Source organism: Pelodiscus sinensis, chromosome 20 (assembly GCF_052426305.1).
Source record: "Pelodiscus sinensis isolate ZL-2025 chromosome 20, ASM5242630v1, whole genome shotgun sequence".
In the NCBI taxonomy this organism is placed as follows: domain Eukaryota; kingdom Metazoa; phylum Chordata; order Testudines; family Trionychidae; genus Pelodiscus; species Pelodiscus sinensis.
Window position 1 is genome coordinate 30,320,420 of NC_143071.1, and position 17,226 is coordinate 30,337,645.

The 17,226-nt window shown below is 42.6% G+C and overlaps 1 protein-coding gene across 13 annotated transcripts in view; it reads right to left on the bottom strand.

The window, feature by feature from the left end:
- Positions 1-17,226, bottom strand: part of MAP2K4 (mitogen-activated protein kinase kinase 4) — a 145,613-nt gene that overhangs the window by 85,455 nt on the left and 42,932 nt on the right. For 6 of the 13 annotated variants that reach the window (XM_075903426.2, XM_075903429.2, XM_075903436.2 and 3 more), the window contains one exon: positions 9,033-9,135. In XM_075903426.2, the coding sequence (XP_075759541.1) occupies positions 9,033-9,135 (103 nt within the window). Of the gene's footprint in view, positions 1-6,561; positions 6,606-9,032; positions 9,136-10,847; positions 10,881-17,226 lie in introns of those variants that run through there. The other 7 variants (XM_075903427.2, XM_075903425.2, XM_075903432.2 and 4 more) reach the window with 4 other exon arrangements.

Genomic DNA, 17,226 nt, shown 5'->3' on the forward strand with positions numbered 1-17,226 from the left:
TGTGAGAATGGTTAAAGGGATAGAAAACAGGCTGTGTAGTAATAAAATATCTTTTTTGAGGTGAGGAGACCACATCTGTACACAGTATTCAAGATGTGGGCGTACCATAGTTTTATACAGGGGCAGTAAGATATTCTGGGTCTTATTTTCTATCCCTTTCTTAATAATTCCTAGCATCCTATTTGCCTTTTTGACCGCCGCTGCACACTGTGTGGAAGTTTCCAGAGAACTGTCCACGATAACTCCAAGATCTCTTTCCTGATTTGTCGTAGCCAAATTAGCCCCCATCATACTATATGAATAGCTAGGTTTATTTTTTCCAATGTACTTTACTTTACACTTATTCGCATTAAACTTCATTTGCCATTTTGTTGCCCAATCACTCAGTTTGGTGAGATCTTTTTGAAGTTCTTCACAGTCAGCTTCTGTCTTGACTATCTTAAACAGTTTAGTATCATCCGCAAACCCACCGACTTCCCATTTCCTGATTCCCTTTCACGTTGTGGACAAGACAGAGAACAGAACTGGCAATCACATTGACATTCCACAGCCTGAGGGCAGGCATTACTTTGTAAGATGGTAACTGCTTATTCAAAAGTTCACCCTTTAGCTATTCAGACTCTGACTAACGTGATGCAAGGTGGGCTCCTAACTACTGCAGATAGACCAACTTTTCCAAACTGAAGTAATTCAAATTAGGTTCCAACAGGCCAGTAGTTAGGATCCTAGCCTGGAACTCTGCAGATCCAGTTTCAATTCCCTTCTTTATCACAGACTTCCTGTGTGATCTCAGAGGTCACTTAATCCCTTCTGTAAAATGCGAGAAATAGCATTTCCCTATCCATCAGAAGTCTGTGGGGACAGACAGGTACATTGAAAAGAGTGTGACGTGATGGAAGCCAGATCAGTACCTGCTTTCAGAGTATGTTAGATTTAGGCACTTGAATAGGACTATCCAGATTTTCAGAAGTGATGAGCTTCCAGAAATCTCACTGGAGCAAATGAAAGCTGCAGATGACCCACTCACAAGTGACAGAACACACTGGTGTCAGGGCAGAAAGACCAGAAGTCCTGGCAGCATAGGGCTCTGTGATACCGATCTGTCAAAACCAATGAGAAAGGAGAAAACAGTCCTTTCATGTCACTATTGCTGCTGCAGCCATAAGACATGGCAAATACCAAAGAACAGCTAGCAGAGGGCACAGAGACTTACAGTAAAGACAAATTACAGAATCAGGAAAAGAAGTTAAACAGGGTGCAGAATAACTTAATAAATACAAAGCTATGGAACAACCCCTCTTCCCTGCTATTGCTACCTTCCTAAAAATAACCTCAATGCAGAATCTCTGCTCTGTAAAATGCCCGTGTTAGAGAGAATCCTGACTCAGTAGGAGGAAGGAAAACAGCAGCTAGAAACTGCTGCAGGTAGCACCTGCAATCCATACTCCAAAAAAGATTTCAGCAATATTTTCTTCAAAGAAGAGAACACCAGACAAAAGACACTAAATAAAGATGCTTTGCAAACCACATCAGCTACAGAGGCCTTGACAACTGATCTGTCTGTCATAGTCTGAAGAGATACAATTAACCAAACACACTCCCACAATTTATCAAGATCTCAGTGATGAAGAATGGAAAACAAAAGATGCTACTGACTCAAATTCTAAAGACTGCAAATTCTGCTCACCCCATCAGGGAACAGAAAGGTATCATATGACCTGTGCCCAATTAACAGTGTCCAATTAAGAGCATTTGAATATCAAGTACATGTGATAAAATGTTAAAACAAGCCACATACCCAGAATTATTCACAGGCATTTTTTGGCAAATGATTTTGAACAAGGAAATTTAAGAAAACTCCACACTGATGATTTCTATGCTGAAGAAGAACAGCTAATATGGCAAAGTCCCTGTATCTACTCTCTTACTAGTACACAAGGATAAACTCTGCAGTGTGAACTTGGTACAGCTTGAACCTCTCTGGTCTGGAAACATCCATGGTCCAGCATGATTTTAGTTAGCTCTAATTTACCACTAAATGTCTTCTCAGAGCCTACTAAGAAGCAGGGATGTTAAAAAGCGGTTAATAAAGTAACTGTGTAATTGATGAAAATCTTAGTGGTTACAAGGTTACAGGCTGCAGGCTCTGTCATATAAAGCTTATACTCCAGAGCCCACAGTGCAGCCAGCTCCCCGGATAGGGTACCTCTACACTGCACGCTTATTTTGAAATAAGCTATTACAGAAATACTCCAAAATAGCTTATTTCAAAACAGCATGTCTACATTATAGGGGAGCCTCAAAATTAGTCCGAGGCAGGCTTTCCTAACCTGGGCATGCTACCTCGAATTAGAGCCCCACGAGACATTGGGGAGTGATTACTTTGAAAGGCACTGGGGAGGAGCTATTTCGAAATAGCAGCAGTGGAGTGTCCACACTACTGTTATTCCGAAATAGCTATTTCGGAATAGGCATTATTCCTCGTGAAATGAGGTTTACAGAAGTCGCATTACGCTGTCCATTATTTCGAATTTATTTCGAAATAATGGAATTTCTGTGTAGACACTCGCATGGCTATTTTGGAATAATGTCCTTTATTTTGAAATAACGTTGCTGTGAAGATGCACCCATACAGAGGAAGCAGCATGGGGTGGCAGCCGGCTCCCTGGGAGCCAGTGTGTGCCAGAAGCCGGCTCTCTGATACAGAGCCAGCAGTGCAGGGTGGCAGCCAGCTCTAGTAAGCAGTGGTGGTAATGCTGCTAGGCAATATTGACCTCCCGTGGTCTGGCAAAATCTCTAGTTCAGCACCAGTCAGATCCCAAGAGTGCCGGATTTCAGAGGTGCAACCTGTACCAGAATACTAGTACACTTCAGGAATAATAATACTGCCCAGAAAGCCAATACCAAAATCACTGCATTCAAAGGGATGCTACTAAATTTGCTCAAATGAACTGAGTTCTACAACTCTAAGGAGAGCCAGGAGAAGTGCAGACCGATGTAATGCCATCATTCCGTACAACACTGCGCCAGTCAAATAACCTTTCCTGTATTGCGTCTATTCACATCTGCCTTCAGCAGGGACTCCTCGTCATAGATTCCTGTAGATCGTGTGTAATATGCACTAGTAACTAACAAGCACGTGGCTGAACCGATGGCATGAATTTTACTTGTGACCTAAATCGCATTTGGATGCGGAAGACAGAAGGTGAAAACACTTTATGTTGAGGGTCCATCTATAAATATTTTAGGTAGAGTGAATACTGGAGTGTTATTATAGATTGTTACAGAGTCCAACCGATTTAGACATTGCTTATAAACATGGCTTATAAAAAATTTTAATTCCTGCCACCAATGTTTATAATTATCTGTAACACATACTACAAATGTCTGTTATGTGTATATATCTACTAATGACTGATTAACTTTTTATAGGCTACGAATGCAATCGTAATAAAAAGTGTGACTGTGAAAGGATTATGTATTGCCCTGTGCACATCATCCCTCAGTAAACCACCTCAATCCTTAATATCCATTTTTACCAGGCCCCCATCAAGGGCAGCCTTCCTATTCAAGACACTACTTATGTATGTGCTTAAATCCTACATGTTGAACCTCTCTAGTCCAGCACCCTTGGGACCTGACTGGTGCCGGCTCAGACAATTTGCCGAATCATGGGAGGCCAATACTGTCTCTAGCAGCATTACCAGCACTCCCACTGCTTTCTGGGCTCTTAGAAGGCATTTGGGACAAATTAGAGCTAAATAACACAACAGAACACTGAGAGACAGGGCTGGTAGCTGTAAACAAACTTTATGGGACTGTGGGAAACTTGGCCATCTCCATGCTAAGCGGCCATCCGGATAATTGAAATCATACTGGACCATGGATGTTGCCGGACTACAGAGGTTCAACCTGTATTGACTTCAATCTACCTAAGCACATGCTTAAAGTTAAGTACAAGTTTAAGTGACATGGACTTAAGCATATTTATGATTTATACTGTCTTTCTAAACAAGCATTTTCAGAGAGGCAAAATAGGAAACACTGCACAGATTTTGTACTCTGCATAATGTAACTACTGTGGATTTTGTTGTTCCTCAACTTCTTGAACAGAGTCAGTAGTTTTGAAGCTAACTAATTACAATGACATATTATGGTATTTCTCTGCTTTGCACTATATTATCACAATAGGGCTAAGTGCTGTATACCTATGCAGGAAAAAAGCACCACGCTATCCCAGACTATTCACATGACACTCAAACAATAGACACAGTAAGCATGGCTACACTTAGACCTAAATGAGCTGCCCCTTCTTTTTAGGCTTCATTACGATTAAGACTCTGATTTAGTTATGGGTATTTTTAGTAAAAGGTCATGGACAGATCACTGCAATAAACAGAAGTTCACAGCCTAGGACCTGTCCCTGACTTATATTATATATACCCCTCACTAAATCTTGGGGGAGAGGGTCACTGCTGTGAGAGGACACCTTTGGGGGCAGGTTGCTGCTGGGGGCAGGAGCTGCCAACAGAGGCTGTGCCAAGTGCCCCAGGACCACTGTCAGAAACTGCCCCAGCCACCCCTAGGACTGCTGCTCAGGCAGTCCCGAGGACTAGCTGTCTGGGGCTGCCTGAGCAGCTCCAGTGCAGCTGGCTCTGGCACTGTTCCAGCTGTGTCCAGTCAGACTGGCTGCTGGACTATAAAAGCAGCTGGCTGCAGAGCTGTTCCAGCAGTAGCTGGTGTGGCAGGCTCCAGGGCCACCTGATGAGTTAGCTCTGAAGCCAGCTGCTTGGATGGCCCTGGGGTCAGACACACATGCTGTTGCAGAAGTCGTGGAGATCACAGAACGTCACAAGATCTATCAATTCCACAACCTCCATGATGGACACAGAGCCCTACTCATGATCCGATGGCCATGTGCAGTAGTAAGAACTAGAACTACACTTCACTCTAAAACCCTTCACTCTTATCTCTTGCATTAGGTGCTTCACACTGACATTAATCCAGTCCAGACCCACCCGTAAAGCAGTCACACTAATGTCATCCAGAACAAGAGCAACTAACTTGAATTCTCGGAATTACCCAACCATAGCAACCACAGGCCCTTTATTCAGTGGAAGAAAGTTTTTAAAAACAAAATCCACATCATGAGCTGTCCATGGACGAAAAACCCAACCAACATAACACTTCAAAAAGTCATCCCCAGCTGCATCCAAGTCACTCCACAGGAGCCGGATAGTTCAGGCGAGCTGCACTAAATCCAGGTTCTGTCAGACCAAGTAAGGTTCGGAGGCAATGATTCCTTTTCTCCCTCTGCTGACTGCATTAAGGTGGAGTTGTCTATAGGATCATGTAGGCAGTTCAGGGAGCCAAATTCCAGACTTGCTAGGGCTTGGTTTAGAAATACCTCCCAGGTGTAATCTCAGTCCAAGGCACTGTGAGTCAGGCTACTGTTTAAAGGTTATTCTAAATCCTCCCAAATTCTATCACATTTAGAAAATATTTAGGGTGAAATCCTGGCCCTGCTGAAGTCAATGGGAGTTTTGCCACTTACTCCAATGGATGTTACCTTCCATTTTCTGCACTGAAGAGGTGCACAAGGTATTTTGTTAAGCAACATCCTCTTCTCTTAGCTTTTGTTCACTCCTACAGGAATACCCTAACTCCCCAATGGGCTGGGAGGTGAGCACGTGATCCCTCTATCACTGCACACAGAGCCCCGTACTTAGCCTTCTAAATGCCTACAGCCCATATTTTTAGAAGTAGTTCGGCACCAAAATTCTTCTAAACATCTGATGCAGTCACTTAAAAATGGTACTTAGATATTTTTGAAAATGTTATCCCAGGGCATATATATAGAAGTTGCCCTAAAAATCTACCTTCTTTCAAAAAATGAGATGTTTATTTATTATTAAAGCAACTGATAGGCTCATTACAGCTAACTGAGCCAGGCACAATGTAGCTGTCATGGTGGAAGCTCTCCTGTATACCTCAAATCTCTGCATGAAACACTTTCAATAGGTTTAATATTGATCTTTCGCCTCAAAATCAGAGAAGCTAAAACCCTGCTCTTAGCTCAACATCATCCCGGATGCTATTTTTTCACACTATTCTCCATTTTTTTAAAGCAAGTGAGATGACAAGAAGAGCTTAGACACAGTCTGTGGTGAAGGGCAGCTAAACTTTGCCCAATGGCAGGAGTAGGAGGGCCACACCTAGGCTGGGTTGCAGCTCCCCTCACATTTTGTAGAACTATGGCCCATAACAAGTGCCAAAGCCAACAGGCAGTTCTTTCAGATCATTTGGTCCAACGTGGAACACTGCTTGCTGAGAACAATGGTCTTTGGATGGTGTCGCTCTGCATAAAACTTAAGTGTAACTTCAGGCTACACTGTGGAATTATGAAGGATACATTTGGCTGGTGGAATCTACTTTGGTTTCCTCTTCTGTAGTGGCTTCTTTGTTTCAGTAGCAGAATTTATAGGACAGCCTCAGCAGAACAGAAAACCACATTCATTGCCCTAGTCTCCATTTACATATTAAGAAACCACAATTTCTTACCTGAAAATCCACCAATCCAGCCTGATCAGTGCCCCGATCACAACCTGTCAATCAAGGAGAATACAGCTAATAGGCAATTACATTTTGTGGCTCCAATTGGTCAATACTAACCTGTTCCTCTCAGCTTCCCATAAATTATTTCAAGAGTTCAGAGAAGAAAAAGGTAAAAGAACAATTTGACAACAGTAAATTCTGCCCTTTTTGGAGGCAGATACAGTGGGACAGCCTCCGGATTGGTGGATCCAAGTCACAGAAACCTAAATTTCATGTGAGAAATTAACCTCTCTGTATCTTCAGATCCACCTATCTGGACCAACGGGATCTATACAGCAAAATCCATCAAGACAGGAGAGGTCAGCATTACCGTTCTGAGCCAGCATTGGCACATGAACCTAAAAAGCCCAACTCCACTCAATCCACAAGGCTTGGAGAAGAAGCAGTAACGTAATAAATAGAAAGCAATCTCAGTCAGAATGGCCCTTGAAAAGTGGGAGCCAGATGGTCTGAAATATCCAATTCAAATTAGTCATCCATTAATCTGTCTCATGAAAAGAGCGAAAAATGGTTCCAATCCATTTCAGGGCCTAGAGAGGTCTCTCCACAAAGGAAAAATGAATTTGGAGTCCTATGCGGTAGCCCACCAGTGTCTACAGGAGCATGGAAACTGTGGAAGGAGTGCAATCAAAAGGTAAGAGTGTTGTCTTTGAAAAAACAGAACCCACAAAGAAGCACAAGGATAAAATGCATGTCCCCTCAGTTTGTCTAGGTTTCCCACGTGACAGAGGAAAACAATCCAGACCACACAATCTGCGATGAGGCGGGTCACACATCTCCGAGTCTATATAAATGGACTAACCCACCTTTCAAACAGAAAGAACCATTACACCTTTTATCCTCTAATAGCATTTGCCTGCAGACACATCTTCTGTTAGTTTAACACTGTATCTGACCCTCAACATGTCCAAATTCATTGGGCTCCACAGAATCAACTATCCTAGAGAACAGCCTGGTCTCTAGCCCCCTTCATAACTGCAGTGCCCACATCACCAGAGTAGTGCTTACTCAAGAGCAACCTCACCGGTGTAACTAACATAAATCTGGAACTTAAGATCTCACCGCATCCAGCACAAGATTCTTCCATGCTTGACAGTACCCACTATTTCACAGATAGACTGCAAGGCAGAGAGCATCATGGTAGGCACACTGTCATGAGAGATGGCCTTCTAAGGGAGACTGAATATCTTATGAAGCAGGATGGAGGGGGAGCCTGAAAAAAGGAAAGGTTACAAGATAACCTCCTATGGAAAATCTGAGACCAAGACACAATGACACAGATGTGTTTGTATTTAAAAAAGGAAGGAAAGAATGTCCCTGAAGTGTAGGGCATATTTTAAGGAAAGAGAGCTGGAAACCTCTATCTTGGTTCTGAGATCTGCTGAAGTGCTCACAAAAAGTTTCTATATTTTTCACCTATTTGCAATGGCTACTTGAATTTCAGAAATATATTCCTAACTCAGCTGAAACTTGCTCAAAAAGCTGCAGAATAGAGGGAGCGATCAAAGACAGAAACACACCTCAGGGAAGATATTCTGGGGAAGCAGAAGGCACTAAGCTAAAGGAAGGGTGCAGCAACATGCAAAGCAGAATCATACTAAAAACAAAAACACCATCCAAATCCAGGAGCACCACAGCCAGCTGGGAAAACTCCAGGGGAAATTTCTGAGACTCGCCTTTGGCAAAACTCTTGACATCTGGTAAAGAAACCTCAAGAGGAAAAATTAAGGGACATCTTTGCACACTAGCTGAGTTCTGCTACTCTTACTCTTGCGGATGAGTAACCCATCAATCCAGACTGATGGATCTGAGGATACAAAGCTAATATTTTCTGTGACATTTTATCATGTTTAATCTCAGAAGCAGCTCTTTTCTCCACTTATATTCAACTTTTACACAAATCTCTCCCTATCTTGCTTGGAAAGTCAGTGAGATCTAGTCACTAAACGATTCCCCAAAATATGGATTTTGGCAAAATTACATTCTTCAGTCTACTATTTTTCATTTTTGTGCTATGCACTATATCACATTTATATGTCTTCACAAGTAAACACAGGAACACATATTTATCTTTAATGAAAAGCAAAAAGTACTGAATAGAGAAAAGGAAAATGATAGTCAACAGAACTGGAAATTAGTTACAGGTACAGCCTACTTGTGTATCAACTACAATTTAACTGATAGCTCTCTGTCCTATCCTGAAAGGCAGTAGTCCCAATTGAAGAAGAGTTCTAGCTTATCCTTTTCCTAATTTATTAAAAATCATTAAAACAAACTCTTTTACACTGATTCAAATTAGCATTTTAAACAGCCTACAACATAACTGACACAGTGAAACAGCTTTTCAATTAACATTACATGGTAGGAAGAATAATTTCAGAATTAATTCATTATTGGAGCCTTGATTTTATACTCACATGTGAGGATTTTGGAAAGGAACTGCAGACGTATTGAGAGTAAATCTTGCTGTGGATTTGAAAGGTGGATTTGCAAAATTCAACTTCAATGCTTTACGTTTACCTGGGAGAAATGAACAGAAAGTAATTTTTTTGTGGACAACAAAACATCCTATTCTTCAGGTATCTGGAATTAACCAGAACCAAAACAATATCAACAACAACTTCCCTCCCCAAAAACCATAAAATGTAAGAAAAGGGAAATGTTTTTCACATTAGCACACAACACTAGTGGCAAGGAAAGAGGAATGAAGTCAGAATTCCTACCCTAACTTTCCCCCAACTCACTATATGATCTGGAATACATGACTTGGCCTCCCTGCACCTGCATTTTTCCCCATATGTAAAATGCACACCACAAAAGTCTACCATGTCACAGGAGTGGTGAGATGTCCTGTAACATTTGTAAAGCACTTGAGATCTGTGAATGAAAGAATCTATAAATGTAGCATAACGACTGTTCCTTTTGTACAAGCCAATATGTGCTTTCCAGCAACCTTCGGGCAAAAAACAATGCTAAAATGGAGTGAAGGTTGACAGTGCCACATCACACAGGGCCACCTTCCTCCAGGACAAAACTGACTTCCTCTCCAAACTTGACAACATTACCATACTTCCTTGGAACACCATCCTCCCCAGTCCAGGGATGTCACTTCCCTATATACTGACATCCCTCACAATGACAGCATACTTGTCTGCCTCAAATATTTATAACACAACAGAGAACACTCAGATATCCTTACCAACACACATGACCAAAATCATCCATTTCATCCTCACCATAGCAACAACAAACACTCACCAAACCATGGGAACAGCCATGGTTGCTAGGATGGCTCCCCAACAATGCCAACCTCTTCATGGGCCACCTTGAAAAGAATGCCAAGACAAATGCACCTTGAAACTAATATACACCTGAGACACATCAATGATATTTTCATCCTCTGGACAGATCGCTTAAACTCCCTCACAGATTTTTACCACAATTTAAAACAACCGCTACCCATCCATAAAAATCTCAGTGGAACACTGCCACACTAGCATCAGCTTCCAGGATATCACATTCAGCTGCAGCAATGGAACCCTACAGATAACTATATCTAAGGAACTCATGGATCACCTCATCTACATTCAGATCCAATAACCACCCCAAACAGACTATGAAATGTGTTACCTACAGCCTGGCTCTCAGATTAGGTATGTAAAATCCTGGCTAATCAGTTAGCCAGTAAAACGTTAGGTTTGCCTAGCATTTAACCGGTTAACCAACTAAAGCCGCCAAGGCTGGGGATCACTCCAGCCCAACTGCAGCAGCTCCCAGTCCTCAGGTTTCTTGCCCTGGGGCTGCTGCCTGCTCCCAGCCCCCTTTCTAACTCAGATGTCACAGAATATTCTCTGAGGAGAAAGGTCAGGATATATACCTTACCACACTCAAAACTACCTTCACCAAACACAGATACTCTACCACAGCAGTAGATCTCATCATGGAATGCGCTACCCAAATACCCTAAGTGACCTGCTTCAATACAGAAATAAAATCCCTTCTGACCCCAGGCCCCTAGTTATAATCTGCTTCCCCAGGTAGGAAATAATTTATGGGGTATCATCAAACTGCTACAACCCACATTCAATGGGGACCCATTCACATTCCTAATTTGGCTGCATTCAAGGTACCAATATGAATAAATGTTTCCTCAGCCCTGCATTTCAGTAATTTCATTATACAACATTTCCAAATCTTTGCTCTTAATAGAAGACCGTCATTTTCACACTTACTTGATTCTGCTGAAAAAGTGTCCAAGTGGACGTCTGTAAATTAAGGTAGAGAATCATTCAGTGAGCTCACATACACCCCAGGCTGTAGTTCTCCCAAGGGGCTTGACTGGAGTGTATTTTATTATTTACAGTATTTGACAAAGAATGCATAAGGCATGAATTGCATAAACATTGAAGAATTTCTAGAAGCTTTATGATTTTTCATTAAAGGATAAGAATTCCCTTATAAAGCAGCCGTCCTCAGTGAATACACACCATGACTTAGGGAAAAATAAGAAGAGGTTTAACATAAGTTACTAAATAAGGAAAATGAGAAATGCTGATTTAAACACGAAAACCATTGTAGACTTTTACACTGACATCTTCTTTGGGAGGTGACTGCTTCTCTCTAAGGAGGGCAAAACAGCACTCTGGACCTTTACTGTGTGTATAATTTTTCGCATATTAAAATGTAACAAAAACCCTTTTGCTGTCACAAAACCCAAAGACTGGTGCAGTATCATCTGTGTGCTTTGAAAAGGGAGCAAGCGTCAGGAGAGAAAGGCTGCCTTCAGAATCTCCAGATAGCACAGTCCCTCACCAATGTCAGGCAGGGAGCACAAGATGCCTCTCCTGGATGCAGGAGACCTCTAACTGTGGGTCCACTCTCTTGTATTGCATTGTAGGTGGTAGAGGCACGTGGTAATTTTCTGCATTCTTTGGATGGTACTAGCTTTCTTGAACAGTACATGCTGCATCTTGTAGAGTTCCTTCACCATAGTTCAGACGGCAATCCCTAATATCCTGCGTTATGGGGAAATGTCTGCATTGACAAAGCCTATTTAACTTGATGCAAGCTAATCCACAGCAGCACATCCACACTCATAAAGCATTTACGTCTCAAACCCAAATAAGCACTTTAATAGCCATATCATTGCATTGCGGGCCAGCATAGGTAAACCCTTAATGTTGAGTAACACTGAGTGGAGTAAAACTGGCGTGTCGACACAAGGCCTGCTGAGACTCTACATCTGGTCTACACTAAGTCTCGGCTTGACAAATCCCTGGCTGGGTTGATTTAGTTGGGATTGGACCGCTTTGGACAGGGGGCTGGACTCAATGACCTCCTGAGGTCTCTTCCAGCTCTATGATTCTATGATTGGATTGTTCACACCCCTTAGAAACAGCTGGACAGACCTAACTCCAGGTGAAGGTCTAGTTACCGCCTGCTGCAAAACTAGGCAAATATCTAGATGAGTTGATGTTCCCCCAGGAAGACCTCTATGTACCCTTTGTTGGGAACCACTGACCTACACTGTCAGTGTAAATAGTATCTATACTGAGGTTCTACAACAGTGAACCTGTTGCGGAGCAACTATACTGCTGTAGCATTTTAAATGTAGGTAAGCCATTAGCTGACCAAGGACTCTCTGACCGTGGTCAGGCTGAGACGACAAAATTTTGCTGATCTATGCTGGCATACAGCCATCACAACTCTTACATAGATTTTGTGAATGTACACAGTTTTCTCCTTGTGTCCTCGGTACACACCCTCACCAAGACCACTTACATCGATGCAGAGTGCAGTGCACCAGCGGTAAGTATCCCAATGCCTGATTGGGCCAAAATGAGTCATGCAGGGATGACTGGGAGCATGGGTCAATTTCCCAGAAAGCAGTGTTCTCCACCCCATCCCTCCCATTTGGAACACTGTGCAGAATATGGGTCACTTCATCCCAAAAAAGGATATTGCAGAATTCAAGGAGCTTCACCAAATAGTAGCAAGAAAAAAAAAGTGTTTGGAAAAATTCCCATATGAATAGAGACTGAAAAGACTGAAGTTGTTTGCTTTAGAAAGGAGAAAAATAAGCAGAGACATTATAAAAGTATATAAAATAATGGATGGCCTAGAAACAGTCAATAGGTTCATACAGAGAACTTCTATTTGCCCTGTGTCACAATATAAGAACATGGACATGCAATGAATTTTCAAAGGTGGGAAAGTCAAAGGAAATACTTGTTTACAGACTGTTGTGATTAGATTGGAACTCGTTGCCACGGTACGTCATTATGACCTAGAATTTAGCAATATTAAAAGGAGGACTGACCATTTACACAGATAACATGGATTCCTTCATTGTAGCAGTTAATGTGAACACATTTTGAAAGGTTTATAAACCCTCCTGCTTCAGGAGTTAATCAGTTCTCTTGGGGATGAGAATGGTGTGGCAGAGTAGGCCACAGATGCCCCTTGTGGGATTTCTTGTACTGGCCACACTCAAGAACAGGACCAAGTCTGGCACCTGACATGGGCCTATCCTCCTCCATAACTATAGGAAGGAATTGAGGTTCCCACACATTCTCCATCAGTGCTATCTGCAGTTTCACTTGCTGTTACATATGTCCCTTAGTTTCTGCTTTTTCCATTCCAGTTCACCTGATGAATTAGGTTTTGCCCTCAAAAGCTCATGATTCTATATATTTTGGTTAGTCTATAAGGAGCCACGGGACCACCCATTGTTTTTAAAGTTACAGACTGACACAGCTGCTCCTATGAGATTTTTTTAGATATATTTGATGTCACTCTATTGTCTAACTGACCTCATTAGCAATAAAAAGTTTTATGGCAAACGGCTACAAGTTTTCTCTTTTAAAACGTATCAGAGAATGTTGCCCCTGTTCTCAGCAGCAGCCCCAGGGACTTCAGATGCTTAAAAGTCAATGCTTGTATCACTAAAGGGGTCATTATATACCTTAAAACTGTTCCTGCTCATTTATGCACGTTCGCTCCTCTCTACCCACTGTGTGTTAATTCTTGACAGGTACTTACTGAAAATGATTGTGTCACACCTTGGTCTCCTTTCCAGTAAATGATGCATCAGTTCTGCTCCTAAACTAAGTCCAATTTTCTATCTATTTTCTCTTTAATTGTTTTTGTATGAAATGGACCCCTAAACTTCATGCATTGCCCCAGTGGTCCAAAGTGCAGGAGGAACATTCCTTTCCTAGTCCTACAAACTCTCTTTAAAAGCATCATAATATGGTAGGATAGGATCATTTTATATCTAACTACAGCAACCATAATCTAAACAGAAGACTTGTCCTTAAAGGCACTCTCTCTCCCTCTCAGCGGCCACTCGATAATAAGTAGAACGTCTTCCTGTTACCCTATTTGTGGATCTGTAAATGGCTGACCAGCCTGAATCTGGAGCTGCAGGTCTTATTGCAGAAGAGGCAGGTGCTGGTGGATCTTGGAGCGACACGGGCCAGTTTTTGCTGCTTTTTTCTCCTTCTCCGCCTCTTCTCGTCTGCACTGTGGTGGGACCCTTCTCTCCCCTCATGGGTTACCACTCCAGTGGGGACAGTCCCAGGCAAGGTTCTCCCAAGTATCGACACTGATGCCGCACTTTTTCATGTTTGCCTTAAACAAGTTCTTAAATTGCGTCCTCTGGCCCCCAATGCTCCTCCGTCCTTCCTTCAGCTTAGAAAACAGGATCTGTTTTGGGAGACGCTGATCGGGCATCCAGACCACGTGACCAGGAGCTGATCAGGCATCCAGACTACGTGACCAGTCCACCAAAGTTGTTGGTAGATGATGATAGCTTCAATGCTGGTCATGTTCGATTCTTCCAGGACACTAATATTTGTGTGCCTGTCCTCCCAAAGGATAGTTAAGATTCTCCTGAGGCAGTGTTGATAATGTTCAAGTGCCGTCAGGTGACACTTATATGTTGTCCAAGTTTCACATTTGTACAGAAGTGTTGGAACAAACACTGCGCGGTACACAAGGAGTTTGTCTTGGCACTGATGTCCTGGTTCTCAAGGACCCTTTGTCTCAAGTGGGCATAAGCAGAGCTTGCACAGCCCTGGCGATGATGGAGTACTGCGTCAATGTTGACTTTGGCAGAGAGATAACTTCCAAAGTATGGGAAATGCTCCATGTTTTTCAGCAGTTCTCTGTTGATTTTAATAGATGGTGTATGAGATTGTCCCATTGGCGAGAGTTGATGGAGCACCTTGGTCTTTTTGAGGTTTAGTGTGAAGCCAAGATTCTCCTACGCTATAGCGAAAGTGCTTTAAGATGCTCTGAAGAGCTACGGGGGAAAAGAGCAGCAACCATATTGTCATCCGCATACTGGAGCGCTATGATCAAAGTCGTGGAGGTCTTGCTTTTGGCCTTTAGTCTCCTGAGGTTGAAAAGATTCCCATTTGTTCTGTGGGCAATCTTCACGCCATCTGGAAGCTTGCCATCAATGAAATGGAGGGTCATGGCGATGAAGATGAAGAACAGCGATGGGGTAATGACGCAGCCTTGTTTGATTCCTGTTTTGACTTGAAAGGAGTTGTTTCAGGATCCGTTATTACTCAGGACTGTGGCAGTCATATTGTTATGAAGCAGCCTCAGAATGCTGACAAATTTTGGGGGGCAACCAGTCTTTAAGAGGATGGTTCATAGGGCGCTACAGTTGATTGAATTAAACACCTTGGCTAGGTCGATGAAATTCATGTATACGGATTGATTTTGTTTGCGACATTTTTCTTGCAATTGCCAAGTGGTGTAGATTATGTCCACTGTTCCTCGGAATGGTCAGAAGCCACACTGCAACTGTGGAAGAATTTCTTCTGAGAGTGGCAGGAGTCGATTGGTAAGGACTTGAGCTAAGATTTTCCCTGCCACTGCTAGGAGGAAGATGCCGCGATAGTTTTCACAGTCCAATTTGTCACCCTTCTTGAAGAGACTGACGATCAGTGTGTCTCTGAACTCTTGAGAATCAGGAAACGGAGCTTAAAGGCACTATCATGTTATAGATGACATACATAAATGTATTTACTCTAACCACTCTTGGTATCTCTTTTCTGTAATTTTCATACACTATCCTTTAGGTATTTATTGGGAAACTAGAACCTTGACACCTAAACTTCCTCCCATTTTACACACATATCAGATGCTTCTTGTATGTATCCCAATTAAACTTCATTCATTCTATGTGTTCTATTTTAATAACTTTCCAAAAACCTACAGGACATGAATTATTTCCCATAGGACACTTGAACTTCTTTAATTCAGCAACCCTGGGAAACAGGTTATGCCAGATTAAAGATTTTGTCTGATCAGAGAGGGTGCTGTTGGGTCTGGGCATGAGTGGGTGACGATTGGGCTCTGGCACCCTGCTCCCTGGGACATACATGGCTCCACACTTCCCACCTCTATGGAAGCGGTGGAGAAAAGATTCAGGAGAAGTGGACACGGCTCTGTGTACTGATGCTCCCCCAAAGGAGCCGCTTCCTCCTCCATACCACAAGTGTTCCCAGATTAGGGATACCTGGAGTACAGAGGTTTAAGTATACTAGCTTTGCCTATTAGTTTTGTATTTTGTGTGAATTTAATTAATATAAGACAGTAACCTGGGACGTTTCTATCCATGACTCAGTACAAGAACAGAACATCTTACTGTTGCCTGCCAGGTGCCAAGACAAAGCAAAGGATATCCTGAGGAACACTGGGAATTTCCACTTACAGTAGATCACATGGAAACCGACAATACAAACAGAGGGACACAGGATACAGTAGATTAAGATGCTAGGGATTTATTAAGACAACTGAAGACAATGCAGGTGGGTCTCCTTCTAGTGCCAAGTGCAAGCAAGAAGAGAAGGCCAAACAATACATAAATCAATTGTGGGGGAGGATTTGGAGATTATTAGGTTTCCTACTTGGGATATGAGTATACACTTGTATATATGGAGTACCAGTTCCAGGGTTTAAAACCAGCTGTGTATGGGTAGGGACCCATACCAATTTCATGGTCATAGAATTTTAAAAATAATAAATGTCATGGTTTCGTCTATTTAAATATGACAGTGCATGGTGTTGTAACTATAAGGATCCTAACATAAAAAGAAATTTTGTGTGAGGGACAGCCACACAGGGAAGACTGAGGGACTACTATCCTTATTTCTGCAGGGCTGGAGAGCAGTGTTCCCTGTAAGCTGGCTGCTTGGGCATCCATTCAGGAGAGAGTCCAATGCAGAGTTTGGTTTCTATTTGCACATGCCTCAGTGCACATGAAAATGTATTCTGCACCTGGATGGCAAAGATTAGAGGCCTTATATGGAGTTAACCACCCGCTTTGGGCTGCATTCCCAAGCAACCCGACTCCAAAACGAACCGATCCTGGTGCGCTGCAGGCCGCTACCGGCCTCACACCGTCTACGGGCACCTTTTAACGGTTTCACGCCCTCTTGAACTCACCAGGACCGGGTCTTCTCAGAGTCAGGTTTCTTGGGATTGCAACCCAAAGCAGGCAGTAAACGCCATCTAAGGCGAAATACTGGCACGAGACCGATAGTCAACAAGTGCCATAAGGGAAAGTTGAAAAGAACTTTGAAGAGAAAGTTA